Raw genomic sequence first — 21,882 nt, 5'->3', positions numbered from 1 at the left:
TCTGGTTTTGTGGTCTGGATGCTAGCAAGTTTTGTGTGCTCAGAGGTCACCCTGAAGAGGGAGCAGTTGAGACCACTCCAGTGCTTGTGGAACAACAAGAATATTTTGCTCGTCCACAGCTGATAGCACAGGATGCCAGGCACTGTTGAGTGGAATCTCTACCCCAGATCCTTCAAAGGAGCCTTGTGACCTGATGTACAGTAGTCACTTGTAACACCACAGAGGCAAGGGAACTGTAATTGGTAATCTAGATGATTGGGCCATTAGGGAGTAGAGGAGACATCAGCCACCTAGGTGGTGTGTACCTCTGAAAAAAGTGTATCCACGATGTTGTAGTGACTGGCTGGGCAGGATCAGAGTGCACAGAAATTCTCCACTTTCAGACACCGGTATCCTGTGTGACAGACGTCATTGTCATAAAATAATCCAAAAGTCTCTGAATTCTCCTATCCTCTGTGGTGCTAACATGTCATGGCCATTGTGACAAGTGAAGGCAGGAAAAAGGTAAAGACAAGGGAGGAATTCATCCTCCAGGGATGTAGCTTTTGTGACCCTGCCCAGCCGGCATGCTTGTTGGCATTGTAAAGGACTATGGCGGACACCTGTTCTGAAACATTCTCCACCCAGGGTGTCTCCCAGGTACTCTCCAGCCTTAGGTCTAAAAAAGCAGATCTTTCTGAAGGTGGTTGTGCGGAGTCCTACACCTATTAATGGTTTCTCCTGAAGATCCGTTTCTGTTCTAAAGTCCTTGAATAAGCATTTCTCCTCTAGGTGGACTTCTCAGCCTTTTTCGTTGGCCTGAAGGCTGGAGGTCGTTTTGCAAGTACGTCCCTTTCAGTCTGAAAGAAAACAGTACCGTTTTCTTCTCTGGATGTGCACCACTATTGATCTCTGCATCTGTTTGGAGCATGTGGGTTATTTCCAGTGTTTCCCTTTCACAAACAAATCCCTCTATATATTTTCATTATAATTCCTTATGCAGATAGAGGTTTCATTTCTCCTGTGTTAAAACTCAAAGCACAATGGCTAAGTCACAGGTAGATGAGTGTGAACATTTTCATGAAAGAGCCAAAATGGGATCTGAAGGGTTCACTATTGCATTCCCACCAGGCATGTATGAGAGCTCCAGTATATTCATTCCTGCCAGTACTTCATAGGGCGTCTAATGATAGTCCTTTTAGTACGTGTGTAGTGCTATCTTGTAATTGCATTTCCTAAGGATTTCTGACTTTCAGTTTTTTCTTGTTATTTAACACCTGTATGTCTTGTTTGGTACAGTTTCTGTTTGTACCATTTGCCTGTTTTCTTTGATGTGATTATGGCTAGTTCCCTTTTCAATTACAAATTAGCCATGCACACAACAAAGGTAAATGTTAAAATTTTTCTCATTCTTACATGGTGTGACATTTTTCTTTATGTTGTCATGGTACTACTAAAAGGCTATTTCTTCGTTACTTCAGATTTTTGTGGCCTACTCATTGTCAGGGACCAAAACACCTTAAATGTTTAAGTCTAGGGTACATTCATTCCATTATGTCATCATTTTCTAAGTCCAGGCCTTCAGAAGAACAAAAATCCATCCCTGCTCTGTAGTGTTTGCCAATTTCCAGAGTGTAAATTCTCCCATTGTGAGAGCAGGATATTCTCAGAGAAGTGCTGAATAACTGTATATGGATGTTTGGTGGAAAACCACTCACTGTGGGGGCTGTGAGCTGCTTGGAGGTGTGCAGGAGCCTCTCAGGCAGGAGACGTTAATCCTGACAGGCCAGAGGGGAGGGACGTCCCTGAACACCCTGACGGGTGACTGAAAATCTGGCTGGTGTCACCTTAGTAGTGACATGGTTGTCGGGCATACCCACTCAGTTCAGATTCGCTTCCTCCGATCCCACCCAGTACACTGGAAGAAATTCTCACCATGGAACACCAGCCTCCAAGTGATTTAATCTCTTCTCTTTCTGTAATAGTTGACTATTGGTCCCCAAAGAGTCGACATTCATCCATGCATCTCACCACCGCTCTGGGCTGTGTTCCCAGGCAGCTGTCTCAGGGGAAGTCTGCTGGGCCCAGGGAGGTGGTGGGTCACTGGGCCACTTCCGGCCTCCCCCTGGCCAGGAAGGGCTGGGAGCCAGGTGGGGTAGGGCCTCCCAGAAAAGACAGGGATTCCCTCCTGTTTGGGGCCTCATCCAAAAGATCAAGAGTCAGTCCAGGCCTCCCTCTCCACCCGAAGGAGGGTCCCTACCAGAGGGTCCCTGGGTCAGGTGTGTGGCAACCTGTGGAGGTCTTATTCCCCGCCACACACACACACATAATGTGGGATCAGGGTCTCATCTCGGAGGACATACCAGGAAGGGGCCTGCAGGGGTGCCTGGTGCCAGGTGGTAGGGCAGGGCAGAGACAGAGGAGTCACCTGGAAGTTGTTGGAAGAACCCTCTGCATTAAGTACCCGTACTTCACTGGAGATGAAGTTCCCACCATCAATCCTTAAGGCAGTGCCCTGCCCAGAGCTCTGGCCATTCTTGCCCCTCAAGGACACAGCACAGTCCATAGGTGAGTCCTCCGTTCTTCCCACCAGCACCATCATTACGTCTCTGGTGCTGATGGATGTAGAAGTCTGGACTAAACTCAGCGGATTAGGTTGTCCACAGTTATCTTAAGGGGGAAAAATAAACAGGTGCATATTTTTCTTTTTTTTTTTTTTAAAGATTTTATTTATTTATTTGAGAGAGAATGAGAGATAGCACGAGAGGGAAGAGGGTCAGAGGTAGAAGCAGACTCCCTGCTGAGCAGGGAGCCCGATGCGGGACTCGATCCCGGGACTCCAGGATCGTGACCTGAGCCGAAGGCAGTCGCCTAACCAACTGAGCCACCCAGGCGCCCCAGGTGCATATTTTTCAAAAAATTATGACTTTGGGGTGCCTGAATGGCTGTCAGTTAAGCCCTTAGGCTCAGGTCACAATCTCGGTGTCCTGTGATTGAGCCCTGCTTTGGGCTCCCTGCTTAGTCAGGAGTTTGCTTCTCCCTCTCCCACTGGCCCTCCCCCCCCTTGTGCTCTCTCTCTGTCTCAAATAAAATATTTTTTTAAAAAATCCCCCAAAACAAATTATGACTTTGTTGTAGTGTGGGGGCATGGCGGTGCAAGAGCACCTAGCCTGGGGGTCCCAAACAGACTAGGTTTGGCCACTCCCTGGTGACAAAATCCAAAGTCAGAGAAAGCAGTGGTGGTAAACAAGAAAGGAATCTCAGGGAGCCCACACAGAGAAGACCATGGCCTCACCTCTCAATGATTGTCTCCCAAGTGCTGAGAACACTTCCAGGTTTATAGAAGGAAAATGTGGGGCCAAGGTGGGTGGGTACATGCAGGTAGGCAGTGAAAGTCAAATAGATCATAGTCCTGGAGTCAGTCATGGGTGGGGACTTGCTGGCTCAGGGCAATCCTTAGTGCTCGAGGGCTAGTTTTTGTTCCCATCAGGGGATGCCTTGCCATTGGGGTCTTCCATCTGAGTCAAGACACAAGCTGGAAAGAACCCAACTAGAAAGTCTGAAGTCAGAATGGGGGCAGCCAAGGGCGTCTTTCAGTTCTAAGAAAAACGGTATGTATGGGTAAAGCCAACTCAGGCCCTCAGGCGACCTAGTAATCTTAAGGTTAAACAAGCACCCTTAGCCTACATGATTGATTTACTTTTCTGTTTATCTGTAGACCATGCATTCTCTCCTAGAAAGAGCTGGGAACTTCTGCATGCCACAAAGCAAAACAGACCCTCTTGCACAAACCCCAGGTACTAAGGAACCAGACCCCCTTGTACAACCTCCCAGCACTGTGACAATATCTATAGCTAGCACATCGAGTCTGCGTGTAGTCTAGAAGTGTTAAAGACTACTGTTCTCCCTTTCCTGGTTAGCTGCCCTAAACTTTAAAAACCCCTGGGTGAGGCAGAAACCTTGGAGTTGGCCTTTGAACAAGAGTCCACCTTCTCCGCAGGTGGGCAGCCTTCCAAATAAAGCTCATTTTCCTTTCCAGTCAATCCTTCTCTGTTGAGTATTGACTTTTGGAGTGCTAGGCACCCAAATTGGGATTTGGTAACAGGAATGTATTTGGACACAGGCACAGAGCAACCCATCCCTTTGCCAAAGCAATTCTAAAAGGATATCATGGGGCATCTGGGTGACTCTGTCGGTTACGCATTTGCTTTTGGCTCGGGTCATGATCTCAGGGTCCTGGGATCAAGCCCCACGTCTGGCTCCCTGCTCATGGGGGAGTCTACTTCTCCCTCTGCCCTGCCCCCCCACTCATGTTCTCTCTCCAATAAATAAAATCTTCTTTAAAAAATAAAAGGGGGCGCCTGGGTGGCTCAGTTGGTTAGGCGACTGCCTTTGGCTCAGGTCATGATCCTGGAGTCCCGGGATCGAGTCCCATGTCGGGCTCCCTGCTCAGCGGGGAGTCTGCTTCTCCCTCTGACCCTCCTCCCTCTTGTGCTCTCTATCTCTCATTCTCTCTCTCAAATAAATAAAATCTTTAAAAAAAAAAAATAAATAAAATAAAATAAAATAAAAGGATATTATATGGGGCACCTGTGGGTCCCAGTTGGATAACAGTCCACCTCTTGATTTTAGCTCAGCTTGTTATCTGGGGATTATGAGATCAAGCCCAGCATTGGGCTCCATCCTCACTGTGGTGTCTGCTTGAGTTTCTCTCATTTCCTGTTCTCTGCCCATTCTGCTGCTCACGCTCGCTCTCTTTAAATCAATAAATTTTTAAAAATCTTAGAAAAAGTATACCATACTGCAAATATTGTTTTTCTGGACCAGGCACAGTGGTTAAAGGTTTTTCACTTTTTATGTTCATAAAGGAGCACTTATCCACTAATAAAGTACAGTAAATCAGACATTCTAGACATTACCTTTTTAAAAAAAAGATTTTATATATTTATTTGAGAGAGAAAGAAAGAGCAAGCACAGAGAACAGAGGTCAGAAGAAGATGGACAAGCAGACTCCCCGCTGAGTAGGGAGCCCCAATGTAGGACTCAATCCCAGGACCCCAGGATCATGCATGACCTGAGCTGAAGTTGGACACTTAACCAACTGAGTCATCCAGGCCCTCCTTCAGACATTAGTTTTTAAATGAAGGAAACAAATGTGTACTGATAAATTTTACAGCCTGTATTCTGGATCTTGCAACTCTAGAGGAGATTCCTTTCAATCACAAGAATATCAGGTCCCTGTCTTCAGGAACACAAGGAGAGCATGGAACATTCAACTGTGTGTCTGTCTTACCCAGAAACGTCTTAAAAACTGACTCCTGGGCTACCACTATAGTGTCTGAGTCAGTAGGTCTGGGATGTGGGCTGAGAATGAACATTTTTAATGAGCTGACGTAAAGCTAATGGAGAGGTCAGTGCAGAGATGAAACTGCGAAAACAGGTTATTTAGGGAAGGCCAGGCTGCCTCCCTCCAGGCTCCAGTACAGGAGGCTGTAGATGTACAGACTGTGATGAGCAGCACAGCAAAGGGTTTCTCATGCATAACTGCTGAGTGTCTCTGCAGTGAGCCAAGCAGGGTAAAAGCTTAAAGGGCTGGAGTCCCAGGGTCTCCACTGCAGAAGAGTCCACAGGAAGCCACCTAGGCACCTGCTTCTTTCGTGTGGAACTGCAAATCAACAAAGAGGCCACTAGGTGCAGGTGGCTCCAATGCCCTTCCACCTAGATAGGCAAACTGAAACCTAACATTTATAAATGCCTCAATGTTTTTTGTTTTGTTTTGTTTTTTTAAAGATTTTATTTATTTATTTGACAGAGAGACACAGAGAGGGAGCACAAGCAGGGGGAGTGGGAGAGGGAGAAGCAGGCTTCCCGCGGAGCAGGGAGCCCGATGCAGGGCTCGATCCCAGGACCCTGGGACCATGACCTGAGCCGAAGGCTGACGCTCGACGACTGAGCCACCCAGGCGCCCTATAAATGCCTTAATGTTAAGAAATCAAAACCTAAAAACATCCAATCACACACAGCGAACTATGTTGGGCTTCACACTGAGCATGGAGACTAGTTAAAATTTAAAAAAGCAAGGGGCCGCTTTTTCGCCGCCATCCTTCTCTGCGTGGCTGGCTGCTTCTCGCCATGTCTTCTCACAAGACTTTCAGAATCAAGCGATTCCTGGCCAAGAAACAAAAGCAGAATCGTCCCATTCCCCAGTGGATTCGGATGAAAACTGGTAATAAGATCAGGTACAACTCCAAAAGGAGGCACTGGAGAAGAACCAAGCTGGGTCTGTAAGGCGTCACACGTCAGGAGATGACACACCTAATTGGCACACGTATTTAATTAAGCTGCGTGAAGATCATGTGTTCTGTCATTCTGTAAACATCCTTCCTACCTGGCCATAGACTTGTCTTATCATGGAAATGATTTTTCTCTCTTGACTATGCCCCTGCACCAGTAGGTTGGTTCAGTAATAAATGTGAGACCTCTCGGCTCTAAAAAAAAAAAAAAAAAAAAAAAAAAAAAAAAAAAAAAAGCAAGGGGCCTACGGGTGGCTAATTCGATTAAGTGTATGACTCTTGATTTTGGTTGGGGTCATGACCTCAGGGTCTTGAGATCCAGTCCTGCGTTAGGCATGGAGACTGGTTAAGAATCTCTCTCTTCGGGGCACCTGGATGGCTCAGTTGGTTGGGCGACTGCCTTCAGCTCAGGTCATAATCCTGGAGTCCCAGGATTGAGTCCCGCTTGGGGCTCCCTGCTCAGCGGGGAGTCTGCTTCTCCCTTTGCCCCTACCCCCTCTCATGTGCTCTCACTCTCTCTCTCATATAAATAAATAAAATCTTAAAAAAAAAAAAAAGAATCTCTCTCTTCCTCTCCCTTTGCTCCTCTCCCCCTGCTTCATGGGCTCTCGCTCTAAAAACAAAAACAAAACAAAAAAACAAAACCAGAGACAATTTGTGTTTCCCAAATAAGACAATTCCTTAAACTATAGCCAATCATATAACTTCTTTGTTGCTTCCCTTTTTGGTATTCCCCCCTTTTAAGATTTTATTTATTTGAGAAAGAGAAAGAGAGATAGCAAGCAGAAGCAGGGGGACTGGCAGGTAGAGGGAGAGAGAGAAGCAGGCTTCCCAATGAGCAGTGAGCCCAATGCAATGTGAGACTCCATCCCAGGCCCCTGGAATCATGACCTGAGCCAAAAACAGCCCCTTAGCCAACTGAGCCACCCAGGCACCCCTTTTTAGATTAGTCATCTCCCTAGTTTGGTTTGGTGTTGCCTGAATGGTCTTGGTGTTTGCTCAAATAAGCTCTTCGAAATTTTCATGTAGCTCACTTCATCTTTTAACAGAGCTAATAAAAATAAAAACCCACAGGACTCATCCTTGCTCAGTGGTGCTCTTATTAATGAGGGCTTCCTTTCTGCCCAGTGGGTTATTACACCAACTACTCTCATCTCACAAAATCACCTCTCGTTTCCATCCCACTTGCCACATTTTAACATTGAATGTAAACTTGAATTTCTGTTTTCATGTTTCCTATGTTTTCCTTGAACATAATACAAGGCATTTGAAGGCAGGACTACTTGTCATGTGCCTGCATTTCTCCCATGCATCTACCAAAATTTCCTACAAACCCAGTATGTGCTCAATGCACATTTGTGAGACCAGTGAATACACATGACATATCGATTTCTCTTCATTTTAATTCTTATGGGCACTGTAAATGTCCTCTTTACTTCTCTCTCCAAGGTAGTCTGAAAATTAGTAAAGGAAACCACGTTTAAAATGAAGCTCTCGGGCGCCTGGGTGGCTCAGTCGTTAAGTGTCTGCCTTCAGCTCAGGTCATGATTCCAGGGTCCTGGGATCGAGTCCCACATCGGGCTCCCCCCTCGGGGGGAAGCCTGCTTCTCCCTCTCCCACTCCTGCTTGTGTTCCTGCTCTCGCTATCTCTGTTTCTGTCAAATGAATAAATAAAACCTTAAAAAAAAAAATAAATAAAATAAAATGAAGCTCTCCAGGGGCGCCTGGGTGGCTCAGTCGTTAAGCGTCTGCCTTCGGCTCAGGTCATGATCCCAGGGTCCTGGGATGGAGCCCCGCATTGGGCTCCCTGCTCCACAGAAAGCCTGCTTCTCTCTCTCCCACTCCCCCTGCTTGTGTTCCCTTTCTCGCTGTCTCTCTCTCTGTCAAATAAATAAAAATCTTTAAAAAAAATAAAATAAAATGAAGCTCTCCGGGGTGGGGGATCGGGTAGCTGGGTGATGGACATTAAGGAGAGCACATGTTGTTATGAGCTCTGGGTATTATATAAGACTGATGAATCACTGAACTCTAATTCTGAAACTAATAATACATTACATGTTAATTAACTATATTTAAATTTAAAAAATTAAAATAAAGTAAAATTAAGCTCTCACAAAGGTAGGAATGGTTAATCAGCAGGAAAAAGGAAGATTATTTTTATCTTGACAAGGGAGGAAACTTTCACAGTAGGAATTTAATCTCCTGCTTTTAACAAAAAGAAGAATGAATGCTCCTTGCCCCAGCAACTACATACTAACCAGGGCATACAGCCAATGAATAATTGTGACAACTGGAAACTCTTGTTCTTCAATGAACTTTTATTGAAAGCAAACCTCCCCAGTCCCCTCCTAAAACCTAATAAAAGCTGACTTTCCTTCTGTTTCTTCAGACTTTCCTGTGGTTTGCCCTACCGTGCTTATCCCCAGTTGAAATTCGTCTGTTAATTCCTGAATAAACTTAGTTTGCTAGTAAAATAAGGGCTATTTATTTTAAGGATGACAGTAGCATTGCTCAATGTTTTCAGGAATGAAAAAGTTACATTTTGGAGATAAAAGCCCTCACAATGACCAGGCATATTGGTCTAGCAGAGTGACCTGCTCAATTTCATTCCATCTTTTCTCAGGCTTCTTAGAGCCTTCTCTAAAAGTTCTCTGAGGTCAAAATGTTTTTTCAGCCTTTAATGATGTGTAGGGAGATGGAATGTGGGTTTCGCCATAGCCATTTCTACCATTGTCTTTAAACAACTTGATAAAGGTTAGAAACTGCTTTCCGAAATGTGCATTTTTCACCACTCTATTCTGAGATAACTTCAATTCCTAAAGTGACACTACTGCCAATGCCTGAAGAAAGAAGAATCAATTCCCAGCAAGAAGATGAGATCATTTGGTTGAGACAACCCTTGATTTCAGGGCTCAGATTCTCGCTTTGCACACATGCTCCAAATGAAAATGGCAATATGTGTTCAGTTCCAAAAATAGCATGGGTTAAATTGTGCTATGTTTGGGATGATGTCAGACTCCTACAAGGAAGTGAGTACATCTGAGAATATGGAGTAAGAATTATATGGATAAAAGCGTTCCTTCATAGATGGGACGCAGTCATTATACAGGCAAGAGGTTTACTGTGGAACCAGAGGCTGACCGCGTCATTGACCACTTCATTCGGGGTGGCCTACCATCCTTTGTCCTTCTTCAATGTCATGGATCTGTACGGGGTGTGAAAGAGGAAACCACAGGCCCCACATGGAGTCACTTCTGCTAGGCCGGGTCACCAAACCAGCGCATAATACTGAAGCTCACTGCACTTTCAACCTTTCCAGACATTCAGTTCCCACTGCAGTCAGGAATATGCTGGTCAGCACTAAAGAGTTAATCTACATGGATGGGTCCTCTCCATTCCCCAAAGAAAGATGATGGATTCTCCTAATAAGAGGCTTTTGTCCCCACAATCCTCATCTGACATGATCCTTTTTCTGTTTATGACATTCTTGTCCTACCTTTAAAAACCTTTCCCTTTCTGTAGCGCTTTGGAGCTGCCCTCTACTTGTAGATGGGATGCTGCCCAATTCACAAGTCGATGGATAAAGCCAGTAGACCTTTACAGTTTTTGTTGTTTAACGGGGACTTTTTTGTATTCTTCCTAACCAAGTCCAAAACCGACTCTAATGTTTCAGGGTGCAAACATTTGAGGAGCAACATCTTTCCACCTCTACACAGACTCATTCCTTTCTGAAATGCTGTACGAAATGATACGTCATTTACCTCAGTAAAAGTATTTACGAGCATCTCAAATAGTTTTCTTTGGAAGCTGACATTCCTGGAGTCTGAAAGCAGGGCTCTTCTCTGCCTTTAACGAGGAGCAAATCCGGTCCCTCCGGGGCGGAGCCGCGCTTTCCAGCATCCCTCAGGGTGCCACGTGACCAAAGCTCGCGACTCCGGGGCGGAGGACCCCCTACCGGAGACCGCCAGAGCCCCGGGAGCCACACCACCCGGAAGAGCCCGGCTCCGAGCGCAGAGCGAGGAGCCAATGAGGGACCAGCACACGGCATTTCGAGGCGAGCGCAAGCGCCGGGGGCGGGACTTCCGGTCTCGTCCCCCCGCAAGTCCTCCAGCCTCCGGTTGGCTCCGTTTATCCCGTAAGGGTCCGGAGCGCGCGTCGGGGTCCGGGCGCCCGCTCGTGAAGCCGCGAGGGGAGGCGCCGTCCTCGGCGCACACAGTCGGGTCCCGGTGTCCGCTCCGCTCCGGCCCCGCTGCCGGCCCACCGAGTCCGATGGCGGCGGCCGCGCCCAGGGAGCCGCCGCAGGTAAGCGCTCGTCCCCCGGGCCCTCCCCGCCGTCCCCCCACCCAGACCCCGGAGGCCCGAGCGCGGGGCGCCGGCTCGCGGCCCTGCGGCCCAGGCCCCGGCGTCGGACGGGGCGGCGGCGGGGGGCGGGGGCCCTGTGTGCGAGCGCCGGCGTGCCGGCGTGAGGAGCGGGCTCCGGGCCGGGGGGCCGGCCGGGGCAGGGGCCGGAGGGGGTCTGCGCCGGCGGCGGGGAGCAGCACATCGCCCTTCTCTCTGTCGGGAGCACAGTGCGGCGCGGCCAGGGAGGCCCGCGCTGCCCGAGAAGCCCGGCCCTCCTGGCGCTGCTGAGGCGGTCTCCGCCCGGGGTCGATAGGCGTGGTCTGGCCGCGAGAGAGGAGAGCCCGCCGCGGGGGTGAGCGAGGAGGCCGGGCGCGCGGGAGGAGGGAATCGCGGTAGTCGGCGGTATTTTTTTGTTTTTTTAAGATATTTTATTTATTGGACATTTAGAGAGCACGCGCGCGGTGGGGGGTCCGAGGAGAGGGAGTGAGAATCCCAGCCGACTCCCCTCTGCGAGAGGAGACCAACTGGGGCTAGGTCCTGTGATTCTGACCTGAGCCAGAATCAAGAGTGGGGCCCTCGAGGGACTGAGTCACCTAGGCACTTCAGTGTTATTGTTGATGGAGTAGAATGGCTGCCGTGGATGTTGGAGAATTGGTTGCATTATGGTCCTTTTTTGAGAAGAGCTAAACCAAATGGAGGGTGTTGCAGGTGACAAGAGGAAGGGAGGAATCAGGGAAAACTCCAGGTCTGCGAACCCTAAAAATGAAACAAAAACTGGCAGTTATTTTACCCACAAAAATGGGTTTATTTAGGAATGAAAATACAATTCAGAACAAACAAGCTTAGGCAAAACAATAGGACATTCAGGAGTATAAAGGAGAGGTAGGATTTTTTTAAGGGGAAAAGGGCACAGTTTTGAAGGCTGTAATAAACTCCAAGTCCATTGGAGTAAACTGGGAGTTTGAAGAACAGTGGCTTCGCATTGGCTGAGCTGTTGGGTGGTGTGATCAGGAAAGCCTGTCTTTTTGGGTGTGGGGTAGTGAAGTACTTTGGCAGTATAAGGTCAAGTCTGTCTCTTCCTCTTGGGTATGACTCCATTTTGGTGAGGTTTCTCATTATTAATTTTCACAGGTCCTAGCAGCCAAAGAGATCGAGGCTCCCATCATCCGGATGGAGGTTACCAGTAGGTTGGTTTTCCATCGGGATACCTAAGTTGTTTTGACATTGTTTACAATCTCTGATGTTTCAGAGACATATGAGTGATGGGAAAAGGTGGGCAGCTGGACAGGAAAGTTTGGGAAACGGGGAAGGATTCAGGATGAAGAGTTAGAAAAGTGATGGCTACTGTGTGGACCAGGGTGGAGATTTGGATCACTTTTAGGAAGGGAAGGCAGAGTATCGTGGCAATGCTGTTGGTAGGTTGGAGGGTCTTGGTAAAGTGTGCTTAAGAGTGGTATTGTTCAGCACCTGGTTGGGTTTCCTGGACATTGCCAACACAGGTGGTGAAGGAGAAAGAATGATGTGGCAGATACATGGGCAAACCTTCCATGGAATGATGGGACAAGAGATGGCTAGGACACCTAGGAGTATTTTTTTTTCAGTAGTCTCCATGCCCAGTGTAGAGTCTAACATGCGGCTTGAACTCTTGACCCTGATCAAGACCTGAGCTGAGAGCAGGAGTCAGACCCTTAACCCATGGAGGCACAGAGGCTCCCCCTGTCCGGGAGCATTTGAGAGTCTGGAGATGCACTTTATTCAGTGGTGTAGGGCTTCAACAGAAATTTGGTGTGAGTTTGTGTGGTGTTTGTAGTGTTTCAAAGTTTTGCTGCTGGAAAAGGTCTGGGGCAAATGTGGTCATTTGTGATTCACTATGCTGGGCAAGGAGACCATTAGGGTTGATGTATTTACAAAGGTTCAGTGGAAAGTGGAATATTCTGATTGTTGAGGGACAGCGTGGGCAGCAGAGAAGTAGAACAGGGTCCATGAGTGTCCTAAGGTGACATGTGGTTGTGAGTGTCTGTTACTGAAGGGAGGGTTACAGGCAGCTGAGGAGGGCTTCTCAGCAGCATTTGAGGCTTTCCCTCATTTGGGATCCATGGGAGTACTGGGTGGGACTGGAACCTGTTTGAGTTTGTCAAACAGCCTTTGGATGTCACGTGACAAGTACGAGTGTGAGTCAAGGGAGGATCCTTTGTTGTGGGGCAGGAAGGTGTGGGAGTTCATCTGTGGGGTCTGAAGACGTGAGAGTGGTAGAGTCTACAGAATCCTGTACACGTGGAGGGGAAGTGTGAGCTAAGGGCCTTAGCGCCCTGGTACTGAAGACTTCCTGGGAAGCAGGGCCTATAATTGGCTTTTTTTTTTTTTTTAAGATTTTATTTATTTATTTGACAGAGAGAGAGGGAATATAAGCAGGGGGAGTGGGAGAAACAGGCTTCCTGCCGAGCAGGGAACCCGATGCGGGGCTCGATCCCAGGACCCTGGGATCATGACCTGAGCTGAAGGCAGACACTTAATGATTGAGTCACCCAGGCGCCTCTGTAATTGGCTGTCTTGAGGGCACGATCTGGGAGACTCCATGGGAATATCGTGGCAGAGGGATGGGACCTTGCAGGCCAGACCCAGAGCTTAGAGTGCATCCATGTGTCCCCCTGCCTGTTACTGCTGAGGACTGAACACAGTGATTGATGGGAAGGTGAGAAGAGCGTGGCATTAGAGGCACCAGGACCTGGTATTTATTGGGAAGGTGGGGAGACTGGGGTGGATGTGTGGGGGGTTGGATTGTGGGTTCTCAGAGAGAGGATGTTCATGATTTCATCTGTCTGTTTCATGAAAGGGTGGTGTGACCTTTGAGGACATTGCCGTGTACTTCTCCTGGAAGGAGTGGAAGCTTCTTGATGAGGCTCAGAGACGGCTGTACCACCATGTGATGCTGGAGAACTTTACACTTATATCCTCACTGGGTAAGGCCCTCACCTTCTCCTTGACCTGGACTAGACTCTCTGTTCTGCGTCCGCCCTCTGCATTTTCCAGGGTAGGTTTATCCTTCTCTCATGTGGACTGTGGGCACTGCTTGCTTCCCCAGCTTTCTGGTTAGTTGCTTTTGTTGCTAGCTCTGAGTTGTTGGTGTGCCCTTTTCTCTGCCGTGCAGCTCCCAGTGCCCTCTGTGCTGAGCCCTGATCGGGTAAGATTGGAGGTCAGTGGTCATGCAGTGAGGCTGATGGATTGCACCTTGCTTGCCCTCTCCCTGGCTGGGTCTGTGTGTTCAGATCCGTGCCATTTCTGTGGCCTGGGATTTGAACCTTTCCTACAGGTGCCATTTCCAGTGCCTGCCTGTGCCTGAAATTACAGGCATTGGCATGTTTACTGCTTATGTGGATCATGGGTTACTTCTCAAGACCGTCCTGTATGGGTGGCACCTGGGTAGCTCAGTTGTTAAGCGTCTGCCTTCGGCTCAGGTCATGATCCAAGGGTCCTGGGATCGAGCCCCGCATTGGGCTCCCTGCTCTGCGGGAGGTCTGCTTCTCCCTCTCCCACTCCCCCTGCTTGTGTTCTCTCTCTTGCTGTGTCTCTCTGTCAAATAAATAAACAAAATCTTAAAAAAAAAAAAAAGACTGTCCTGTATGGTTCTTTTAGTAGTGTTTACATCTCTTCTTCTACCTGCCCTCCTCCCATGAGCTTTGTTGAGATATGACTGACAAATTTATATTATTGAAATTATATTACATAATGATTTGATACACGTTATAATTTTTTTTTAGATATTTATGCCTGAGGCATGGCTTAATCTCTCCACCCAGACATCAAGACCTGGGCCAAAACCAAGAGTTGGATGCTTAATTGACTGGGCCACCTAGACGCCCTTACATTATGGGGAATTATTACAAATGAACCTAATCGACACAGGATTGCTTGACGTAATTACGTTTTTTGTTGGTGGTGGTTCCAAAGCTTAGTATCTACTCTGATAGCAAATTTCAAGTGTACAATAAAATATTAACAACTGTAGTCAACGTGCTGCATTTTAGATCCTCAGAACTTATCTTGTAAATGTTAGTGTGTATTCCTACCAACATCTCCGCATTTCCCTCAGTCTTTAGCTTCTGGCATTCTACTTTCTGTTTCTATGAGTTTGACTCATTTTTTTCTTAATAAATATCCACATATGTGGGTTTGTACCCTGTATCCACATACAGGGTTTGTGTTTTGCTGTGTGGCTTATTTGACTTAGCATAGTGTTTTTCAGATTCATCTGTTTGTGGCAAGTGGCAGCGTTGCCTTCCATTTTTATTGCTGAATATTCCTGCACATGTGTGTACTAAATGTTATCACTTTATTAATTTATTTCTCTATTTAGATAAAATTTATATATATATATATATATATATATATATACATATAGACTCCATACCCGATGTGGATCTTGAACTCACCACCCTGAGATCAAGAGTTGCATGCTCTATGGACTGAGTTGGCCAGGTGCCCCATATTTGTCAGTATAAACATTCACACACACTTAATGATATTTTCATATATTGGCTATGTGAACAATACCGCAGTGGATATTCATGTTCAGATACGTTGTGGAGATACTGATTTTGTTTCCTTGGGCTAGAAACCTAGAAATGGCAGTGGTGGACTATATGGTAGTTGTATTTTCAATTTTTCGTGGGTCTCCCTAATATTTTCCATAATGACTTCCCTATTTACGTTCCCAGCAGCAATATTCAAATGTTATTTTTTCTCCACATCATGACCAACCTGTTACTTCTTGTCTTTTTCGTAATTGCCATTGTAACGGGTAGGAGGTGATATTTTGTGGTGTGGTTTTCATTTCCCTGATGATTTGTGATTGTGAGCACATGTTAGTCACTTGTACATCCTTTTCACACTCTTGTGTGTTTCATTGGCTCTGGTGCAACATTTTTTTTTTTTTAATTTTATTTATTTGATAGAGACTCAGCGAGAGAGGGAACACAAGCAGGGGGAGTGGGAGAGGGAGAAGCAGGCTTCCGCGGAGCAGGGAGCCTGATGCAGGGCTCGATCCCAGGACCCTGGGATCATGACCTGAGCCGAAGGCAGACGCTTAATGACTGAGCCACCCAGGTGCCCCTGGTGCAACCTTTCAATTTGGTATAGTGGTATTTGTTAGTCTTTGCTTTTGTTGTGTATGCTTTAGATATTCTATTCAAAAAACCATTGGCAGGAATAAGGTTACGGAGGCTTTTCCCTATGTTTTTTTCTAGGAATTTTAGGGTTTGAGATCATATGTCTACGTCTTTAATCAATTTGAAGTTCATTTCCTTGAGTGCTATAAGATGGGGATCCAGGATCCTTGTTTTTGTATTTGGATATTCACATTTCACAGCAGAATGAAACAGATTATTTTTTCCCCAGTGTTGATTCTTGGCCTCATTGTCAAACATTGTCTGTATACGTGTTGCTTTACTTCTGGGCTCTTTATTCTGTTCCACTGGTCTGTTTTTATGCCAGTACCCTATTTTGAAAACAGTAGCTTTGTAATATAGTTTGAAATCACAAGTGTGCTGCCTTCAGCTTGATCTTCTTTCTCAAATTGCTTTGGCTTCAGACATTGGTTAACTTGGTGGCAAAAGATGCCACTGGAGGCTCTGCTGAGAAGGGACTGCAGGCCCACCCACCCTGTGGCTGATGGAGATAGCCCCAGGCCTTATTTCCCACCCATCGCACATGTCTCTGCTAATACCGTCTCCAGCCAACTTTTTTGTGTGCTTCTGCCCTCTTTTATGGTCCACTGTGTTCTAGTCAGTGTTAATGGGCTCTTGAGCACTTCCAAGCTAATACCACTCATGGACAGCTGTAGAAATGATTTTTTGTTGGGGTGGGAGATGATTTCTGCTTTTCCAGCATCCTGCTGACATCAGTCACATAGGATATTTTTCTTTGTTGTGTCCTGAGTAGCTCTAGGACAGTGTTGGTGGTCCACTTTGCTTGTTTTCATACAGTTTTGGTATCGTCCTGGTACCCGTCAGTTGCTCAGGAGGGCTTACAGGAAAGAGTCCTTTGTGTATCATAGCATGGACATGCTCCAGAAATGACCATGTGAGCTCATTGGGAGCCTGTTTCTGGTGGATGGCAGCTGCGAAAGGTGTGATATCAGCACTGTGTTCAGATCATACTGGGCACCTTTGTTTTTTTCAGCCTAAGTTGGTGCCATTGCAGATGACCACACTCCATCTCTGTCTTTCCTTCTTTACTGTTGACAGTTTGTGGACTTCTGAATGCTACTCTTTGGTACTTCCATGCCGTCGAGTATAGGGGTAATTAATGGGTCTTGGGCCTCCACGCCTCACCCATATCTCTCACTGTTAATTCTGTGTAGTCCAGCATTCACCCCTGAAATTTTTACCGTGACATATTGAAATGCCCTTAAACTGACCTTGAACAAAAGCAAATTTCTTGGGGTTGGATATTCCTGCAGCCTCTACTCAGCCAAATATCACCAGCAGAAATGGTCCTACACAGACCTTTGGGCAAAAAAAAAAGTCGTAGACCCTGGCTCTCTTCCTTGTGTCATACCCTAGTTTTTTGTCCTTCTAGTGTGCTCTCCATAATATTTGGCCACTCGGGCCCAGTAATGCACGACGGCCACTCTTCAGTTGAATTTCATCTCCTGTGTGTGGAAAAGCATGCTATACATAGTCCTGCCTAGATGAGTCGGGTGCATGTATGTGATGGGCTCACCCCCTCGCTATAGTCAACACAAATTTCACCAGCGCTTCTTTGCCTTCAGGTTGCTGCTGTGGAGCAGAGGATGAGGCACCCTTTGCCCAGAGCACTTCTGTAGGCGTGTCACAGACCAGGACGCCCAAGGCAGCTCAGTCTTCCCGGAAGACCCACCCCTGTGAGATGTGTGGTCCAGTCTTGAGAGACATTTTCCACTTGGCTGCGCACCAGGGAAAAGAAAACAGCCAGAAACTGTTGAGGTGTGGGGCCTGTGGGAAACGATTTTATTTCATTACTAACTTCAGAAAACATGAGACACAGCACATGGGAGAGAAACCCTTCAGAAGCCGTGTGGACAGGGCCTCTGTTGTGAAGAGCTGGGGATTCCATGGTTCAGGAAAGTCCCTTACCTGTGGAGAAGTTCAGAAGGACTTCCTGTCTGGCTCGGGGCATCTGCAGCAAGAGGCCACTGATACTGGGGAGAAGCCACACACGATCACCCAGCGCAGGGCAACTTTACAAAGCAGAAAAAGTCATGACACTTGGGGAGAATGCAAGAACACCTTTGGTCCCAAACACACACATACTCAGGACCAGGGTGTCCACCTTGGAAGACAGTCCTTTGTGTGCAGTGAATGTGGGAAAACATTCAGGTACAAATCCTTATTTGCCATACACCAGAGATACCATACTGGAGAGGGATATCATGAGTTTGGTAAATGGCAAACACCAACCCTGAATGAACATGGAAAGACTCACAGTGCATCCAGGCAGTACATGTGCAGCAAATGTGGGAAATCCTTAGGCCACAAATCTGTCCTCATTCATCCCCAGAAATGGCACAGTGGAGTGAAGAGTTATGTTTGCAGTGGATGTGCAAAATCTATTAGCTGTAGCTCAGTGTTGATTACTCATAGGATGCAACCTGGTGAAAGGTTTTATAAATGTCGTGGCTGCACAAAATCTTTTCCCTCTATGTCTGCCCTCTGTTATCATCAGAGATCTCACACAGAGGAAAGACCTTATGAGTGCAGTGATTGTGGGAAATGTTTTACCAGTAGTTCTGTCCTCCATTATCACCAGAGAGTTCACAGTGGAGAAAGGCCTTATGAGTGCAGTAAATGTGGCAAGTCCTTTCCCCGAAGAAATAGCCTCAATGTTCACATAAAGGTTCACTCAGGTGAAAGGCCTTATAAATGTAATGCATGTGGGAAATCTTTAAAGTATAAGTCAGCATTCATTAAACACCAGAGAGTTCACACAGGAGAAAGACCTTATGAGTGCAGCGAATGTGGCAAGTCCTTTCTCCGAAGAAATACTCTGAATGTACACATAAAGGTTCACTCAGGTGAAAGACCTTATAAATGTAACGAATGTGGCAAATCATTTAAGTTTAAGTCAACATTCCTTAAACACCAGAGAATTCACACAGGAGAGAGGCCTTATGAGTGCAGTGAATGTGGGAAATCTTTTATCTCTAGGACTGACCTACGGTATCATCAGAGAATTCACACAGGAGAGAGACCTTATCAGTGCAGCGAATGTGGCAAGTCCTTTGTCCGAAGAAATATCCTCAAGGTACATAGAAAAGTTCACTCAGGTGAAAGGCCTTATAAATGTAATGAATGTGGGAAATCTTTGAAGTGTAAGTCGTCGTTGATTAAACACCATAGAATTCACACTGGAGAAAGGCCTTATGAGTGCAGTGAATGCGGGAAGTCTTTTATCACTAGTTCCGTGCTTCATTCTCACCAGAGAGTTCACACTGGAGAAAGACCTTACGAATGCAGTGAATGTGGGAAAACTTTTACCACTAGTTCTGTCCTCCGCGATCACCAGAGACTTCACACTGGAGAAAGGCCTTATGAATGCAGTGAATGTGACAAAACTTTTACTACAAGTTCTGCCCTCCATTATCACCACAGAGTTCACACTGGAGAGAGACCTTATGCGTGCAGTGAATGTGGCAAGTCCTTTGTCCGAAGAAACAGCCTGAGTGTGCACCTGAAGGTTCACTCAGGTGAAAAGCCTTATAAGTGTAATGTATGTGGGAAATCATTGAAGTGTAAGTCAACATTCATTCAACACCAGAGAATTCACACAGGAGAAAGGCCTTATGAGTGCCGTGATTGTGGGAAATCTTTTTCCGCTACCTCTGTCCTTCGTTCTCACCAGAGAGTACACACGGGAGAAAGACCTTATGAGTGCAGTGAATGTGGAAAATCTTTTACCTCTAGTTCTGCCCTCCGTTCTCACCAAAGAGTGCACACTGGAGAAAGGCCTTATGAGTGCAGTGACTGTGGCAAGTTCTTTCTCCACAGAAATAGCCTCAATGTACACGTCAAGGTTCACTCAGGTGAAAGACCCTATAAATGTAATGAATGTGGGAAATCTTTGAACTATAAGTCGACGTTCATTCAACACCAGAGAATTCACACAGGAGAAAAGCCTTACCTGTGCAGTGAATGTGGCAAGTCTTTCAGTCATAGCTGCGCCCTCCGGTACCATCGTCAGAGTCACCTTGGAATAAGTCCTTATGATTGTAGTGAATGTGGGAAATCTTTCACCACTAGTTCTGTCCTCCGTGATCACCAGAGACTTCACACAGGAGAAAGGCCCTATGAGTGCAGTCAGTGTGGGAAGTCTTTCACCACTCGTTCTGTCCTCCGTTCTCACCAGAGAGTTCACTCTCGGGAAAGGCCTTATGAGTGCAGTGAGTGTGGCAAGTCCTTTGTCAGAAGAAATAGCCTCAATGTACATGTAAAGGTTCATTCAGGTGAAAAGCCTTACAAGTGCAATGAATGTGGGAAATCTTGGAAGTGTAAGTCGACGTTCATAAAACACCAGAGAATTCATACAGGAGAAAGGTCTTTTGCTTGCAGTGAATGCGGGAAATCTTTTCTCAGTCATGATGCTCTTAGTTATCATCACAGAGTTCACAGCGGCAACAGGACTTAGGGATGCTGGTGTTGTAGGGAACCTTTCAGCTATCGCTTCAGTCTCCTTCAACCTGAGGAAATACAGTTAATAGAGTCCTTATGGGCAGTATTACGAACTGAATGTTTATGTTCACTAAAATTGATATGTTCACTCCCTATCCTCTAATTCAGTAGGATTAGCATGTGATGTCTTGGGAGATATTTCAAAGATACAGTTTCATAAAAATCTGAATTAAACCTGGAGTGAGGCCTCATGAGTATGTGAATGACACAATTCCTTTAGCCCATTATCTGTCTTCATTCCACACTTGAGAGTTCACACTGCAGAAAGAGTTAAAATATCATTGAAGGTGAGGCTGCCATCTTGCTGAATGGAACTTTGTTCACCTGAATGTCTACAGTTTAGTGACTTCCCATAAGTTCCAGCCTTTTGGGAAATACTCAGAAGTTGCATATTGCGTTCTGATGTGTCTGAAGTTATTGCTAGAAATCACTGCCAGATTCCATGGCAGAAGTCATCTCTGCCACCTGGATGGTCCCAGTAATGTGTGTCAGTCACCTCCCAATATGCTCAAGAATGCTGACCTCTCCTTTGTCATTTGCTGATAGAAATTATGGGTAATTGAACCTCTTCATTTCCTTCTAATTTTGGTCATGCATGTGACCCAGTGTTGACCATCAGTACCTGATCTGTGTTCTGGGTGGTTACTTGCACAGGAAGACTAAATCTCTTAGGGAGTTGTTGGTCTTACAATTCTTCTGATAAATCTTTGCAGCTTCTAAGTCAGTAACAGGAATTGGATGCCATTGTTGCTCTGGTTTATGAATGAATAGATGTCTTTTTTATTTAATTATCTGTTATTTTAGGTGTTGTGTTCACTCTAAGGAGTGGTTTGAAAGCAGAATTGGGCTCTGCCCGCATGTAGGAGTGAACACATTTCCTTGTATTCCAAATTCATTGTGTCCCAGAGAAGATAATACCTACATACATACAGCATTAGTATTCTCCAGCCTGGGCCTTAATTTGCATTAACTCTAAAACCTATCTGATGGGCTGAATGTGCACCCACAATTCATATTTTGAAGTTGTAACCCCCACAACCTCACAGTGTGACTATAGTTAGACATAGCATCTTCAAAGAGATCGTGAAGTTGAAAATGAGTTCTTAGGATGGACTCTTATGCAGTGTGCTGGCTTCGTGATAAGACATGTGGATATAGGCACACATGGTTGACTGTGAAGATAGGGAGTCCTCATCTACAAGCCAAGGAGAGAGACCTGGAAAGAAACTAACCCTGCTGACACCTTATGTCTAATTTCTAGACTCCAGATCTGTGGGAAAATAAATTTCTCTTGTCTCATCACCCTGTGTGCTTCTGTGTAATATCAGTTCTAGCTAATACAGCCTCCCAGGATCCACATCTGGGTTTTGTGGTCTGGGTGCTAGTAAGTTTTGTGTGCTCAGAGGTCACCGTGAAGAGGGAGCAGTTGAGACCATCTCCAGGACTTGTGGAAACAGGAATATTTTGCTTGTCCACAGCTGATAGCACAGAATGTCAGGCACTGTTGAGTAGAGTCTCTACCCCAGATCCTTCAAAGTAGTCATGTGACCTGGTGTACAGTAGTC

The 21,882-nt window shown here is 46.3% G+C and overlaps 2 protein-coding genes across 4 annotated transcripts; both read left to right on the top strand.

The window, feature by feature from the left end:
• Positions 1-6,076: 6,076 nt before the first annotated feature.
• LOC114200963 (large ribosomal subunit protein eL39) lies at positions 6,077-6,409 on the top strand. Its single transcript, XM_028093368.2, has one exon. It carries the CDS (start codon positions 6,112-6,114, stop codon positions 6,265-6,267), a length of 156 nt encoding a protein of 51 aa, XP_027949169.1. The 5' UTR covers positions 6,077-6,111; the 3' UTR covers positions 6,268-6,409.
• A 3,963-nt stretch (positions 6,410-10,372) lies between these two features.
• On the top strand, positions 10,373-21,619 carry LOC148163311 (uncharacterized). Of its 3 annotated transcripts, XM_088026976.1 has the most exons (4): positions 10,499-10,574; positions 11,745-11,800; positions 13,447-13,573; positions 17,383-21,619. In XM_088026976.1, the coding sequence occupies exons 3-4, from the start codon at positions 13,540-13,542 to the stop codon at positions 20,271-20,273; spliced, it is 2,925 nt and encodes a 974-aa protein (XP_087883102.1). In that variant the 5' UTR covers positions 10,499-10,574; positions 11,745-11,800; positions 13,447-13,539; the 3' UTR covers positions 20,274-21,619. The 3 variants fall into 3 exon arrangements, with proteins under 3 accessions (XP_087883104.1, XP_087883102.1, XP_087883103.1); XM_088026978.1 differs by lacking the exon at positions 11,745-11,800 and having other exon boundaries at positions 10,373-10,574; XM_088026977.1 differs by lacking the exons at positions 10,499-10,574; positions 11,745-11,800 and adding an exon at positions 10,734-10,965.
• Positions 21,620-21,882: the final 263 nt, after the last annotated feature.

The sequence above is a fragment of the Eumetopias jubatus genome, unplaced genomic scaffold, assembly GCF_037043125.1.
Source record: "Eumetopias jubatus isolate StellerSeaLion01/CBP00866 unplaced genomic scaffold, mEumJub1_p1.0 scaffold_10, whole genome shotgun sequence".
NCBI classification, from domain to species: domain Eukaryota; kingdom Metazoa; phylum Chordata; class Mammalia; order Carnivora; family Otariidae; genus Eumetopias; species Eumetopias jubatus.
Note: the sequence above shows the minus strand (reverse complement) of the source record. Positions and strands in the feature narration are given on the sequence as shown.

Bases quoted from the DNA above. Each gene is read 5' to 3' on its own strand.
- LOC114200963 (XM_028093368.2), top strand. From the start codon at position 6,112: ATGTCTTCTCACAAGACTTTCAGAATCAAGCGATTCCTGGCCAAGAAA.
- LOC148163311 (XM_088026978.1), top strand. From the start codon at position 10,542: ATGGCGGCGGCCGCGCCCAGGGAGCCGCCGCAG. The intron at 10,575-13,446 runs GTAAGCGCTCGT...GTTTCATGAAAG, and splicing joins CGCCCAGGGAGCCGCCGCAG to GGTGGTGTGACCTTTGAGGA. The intron at 13,574-17,382 runs GTAAGGCCCTCA...CTTTGCCTTCAG, and splicing joins TACACTTATATCCTCACTGG to GTTGCTGCTGTGGAGCAGAG.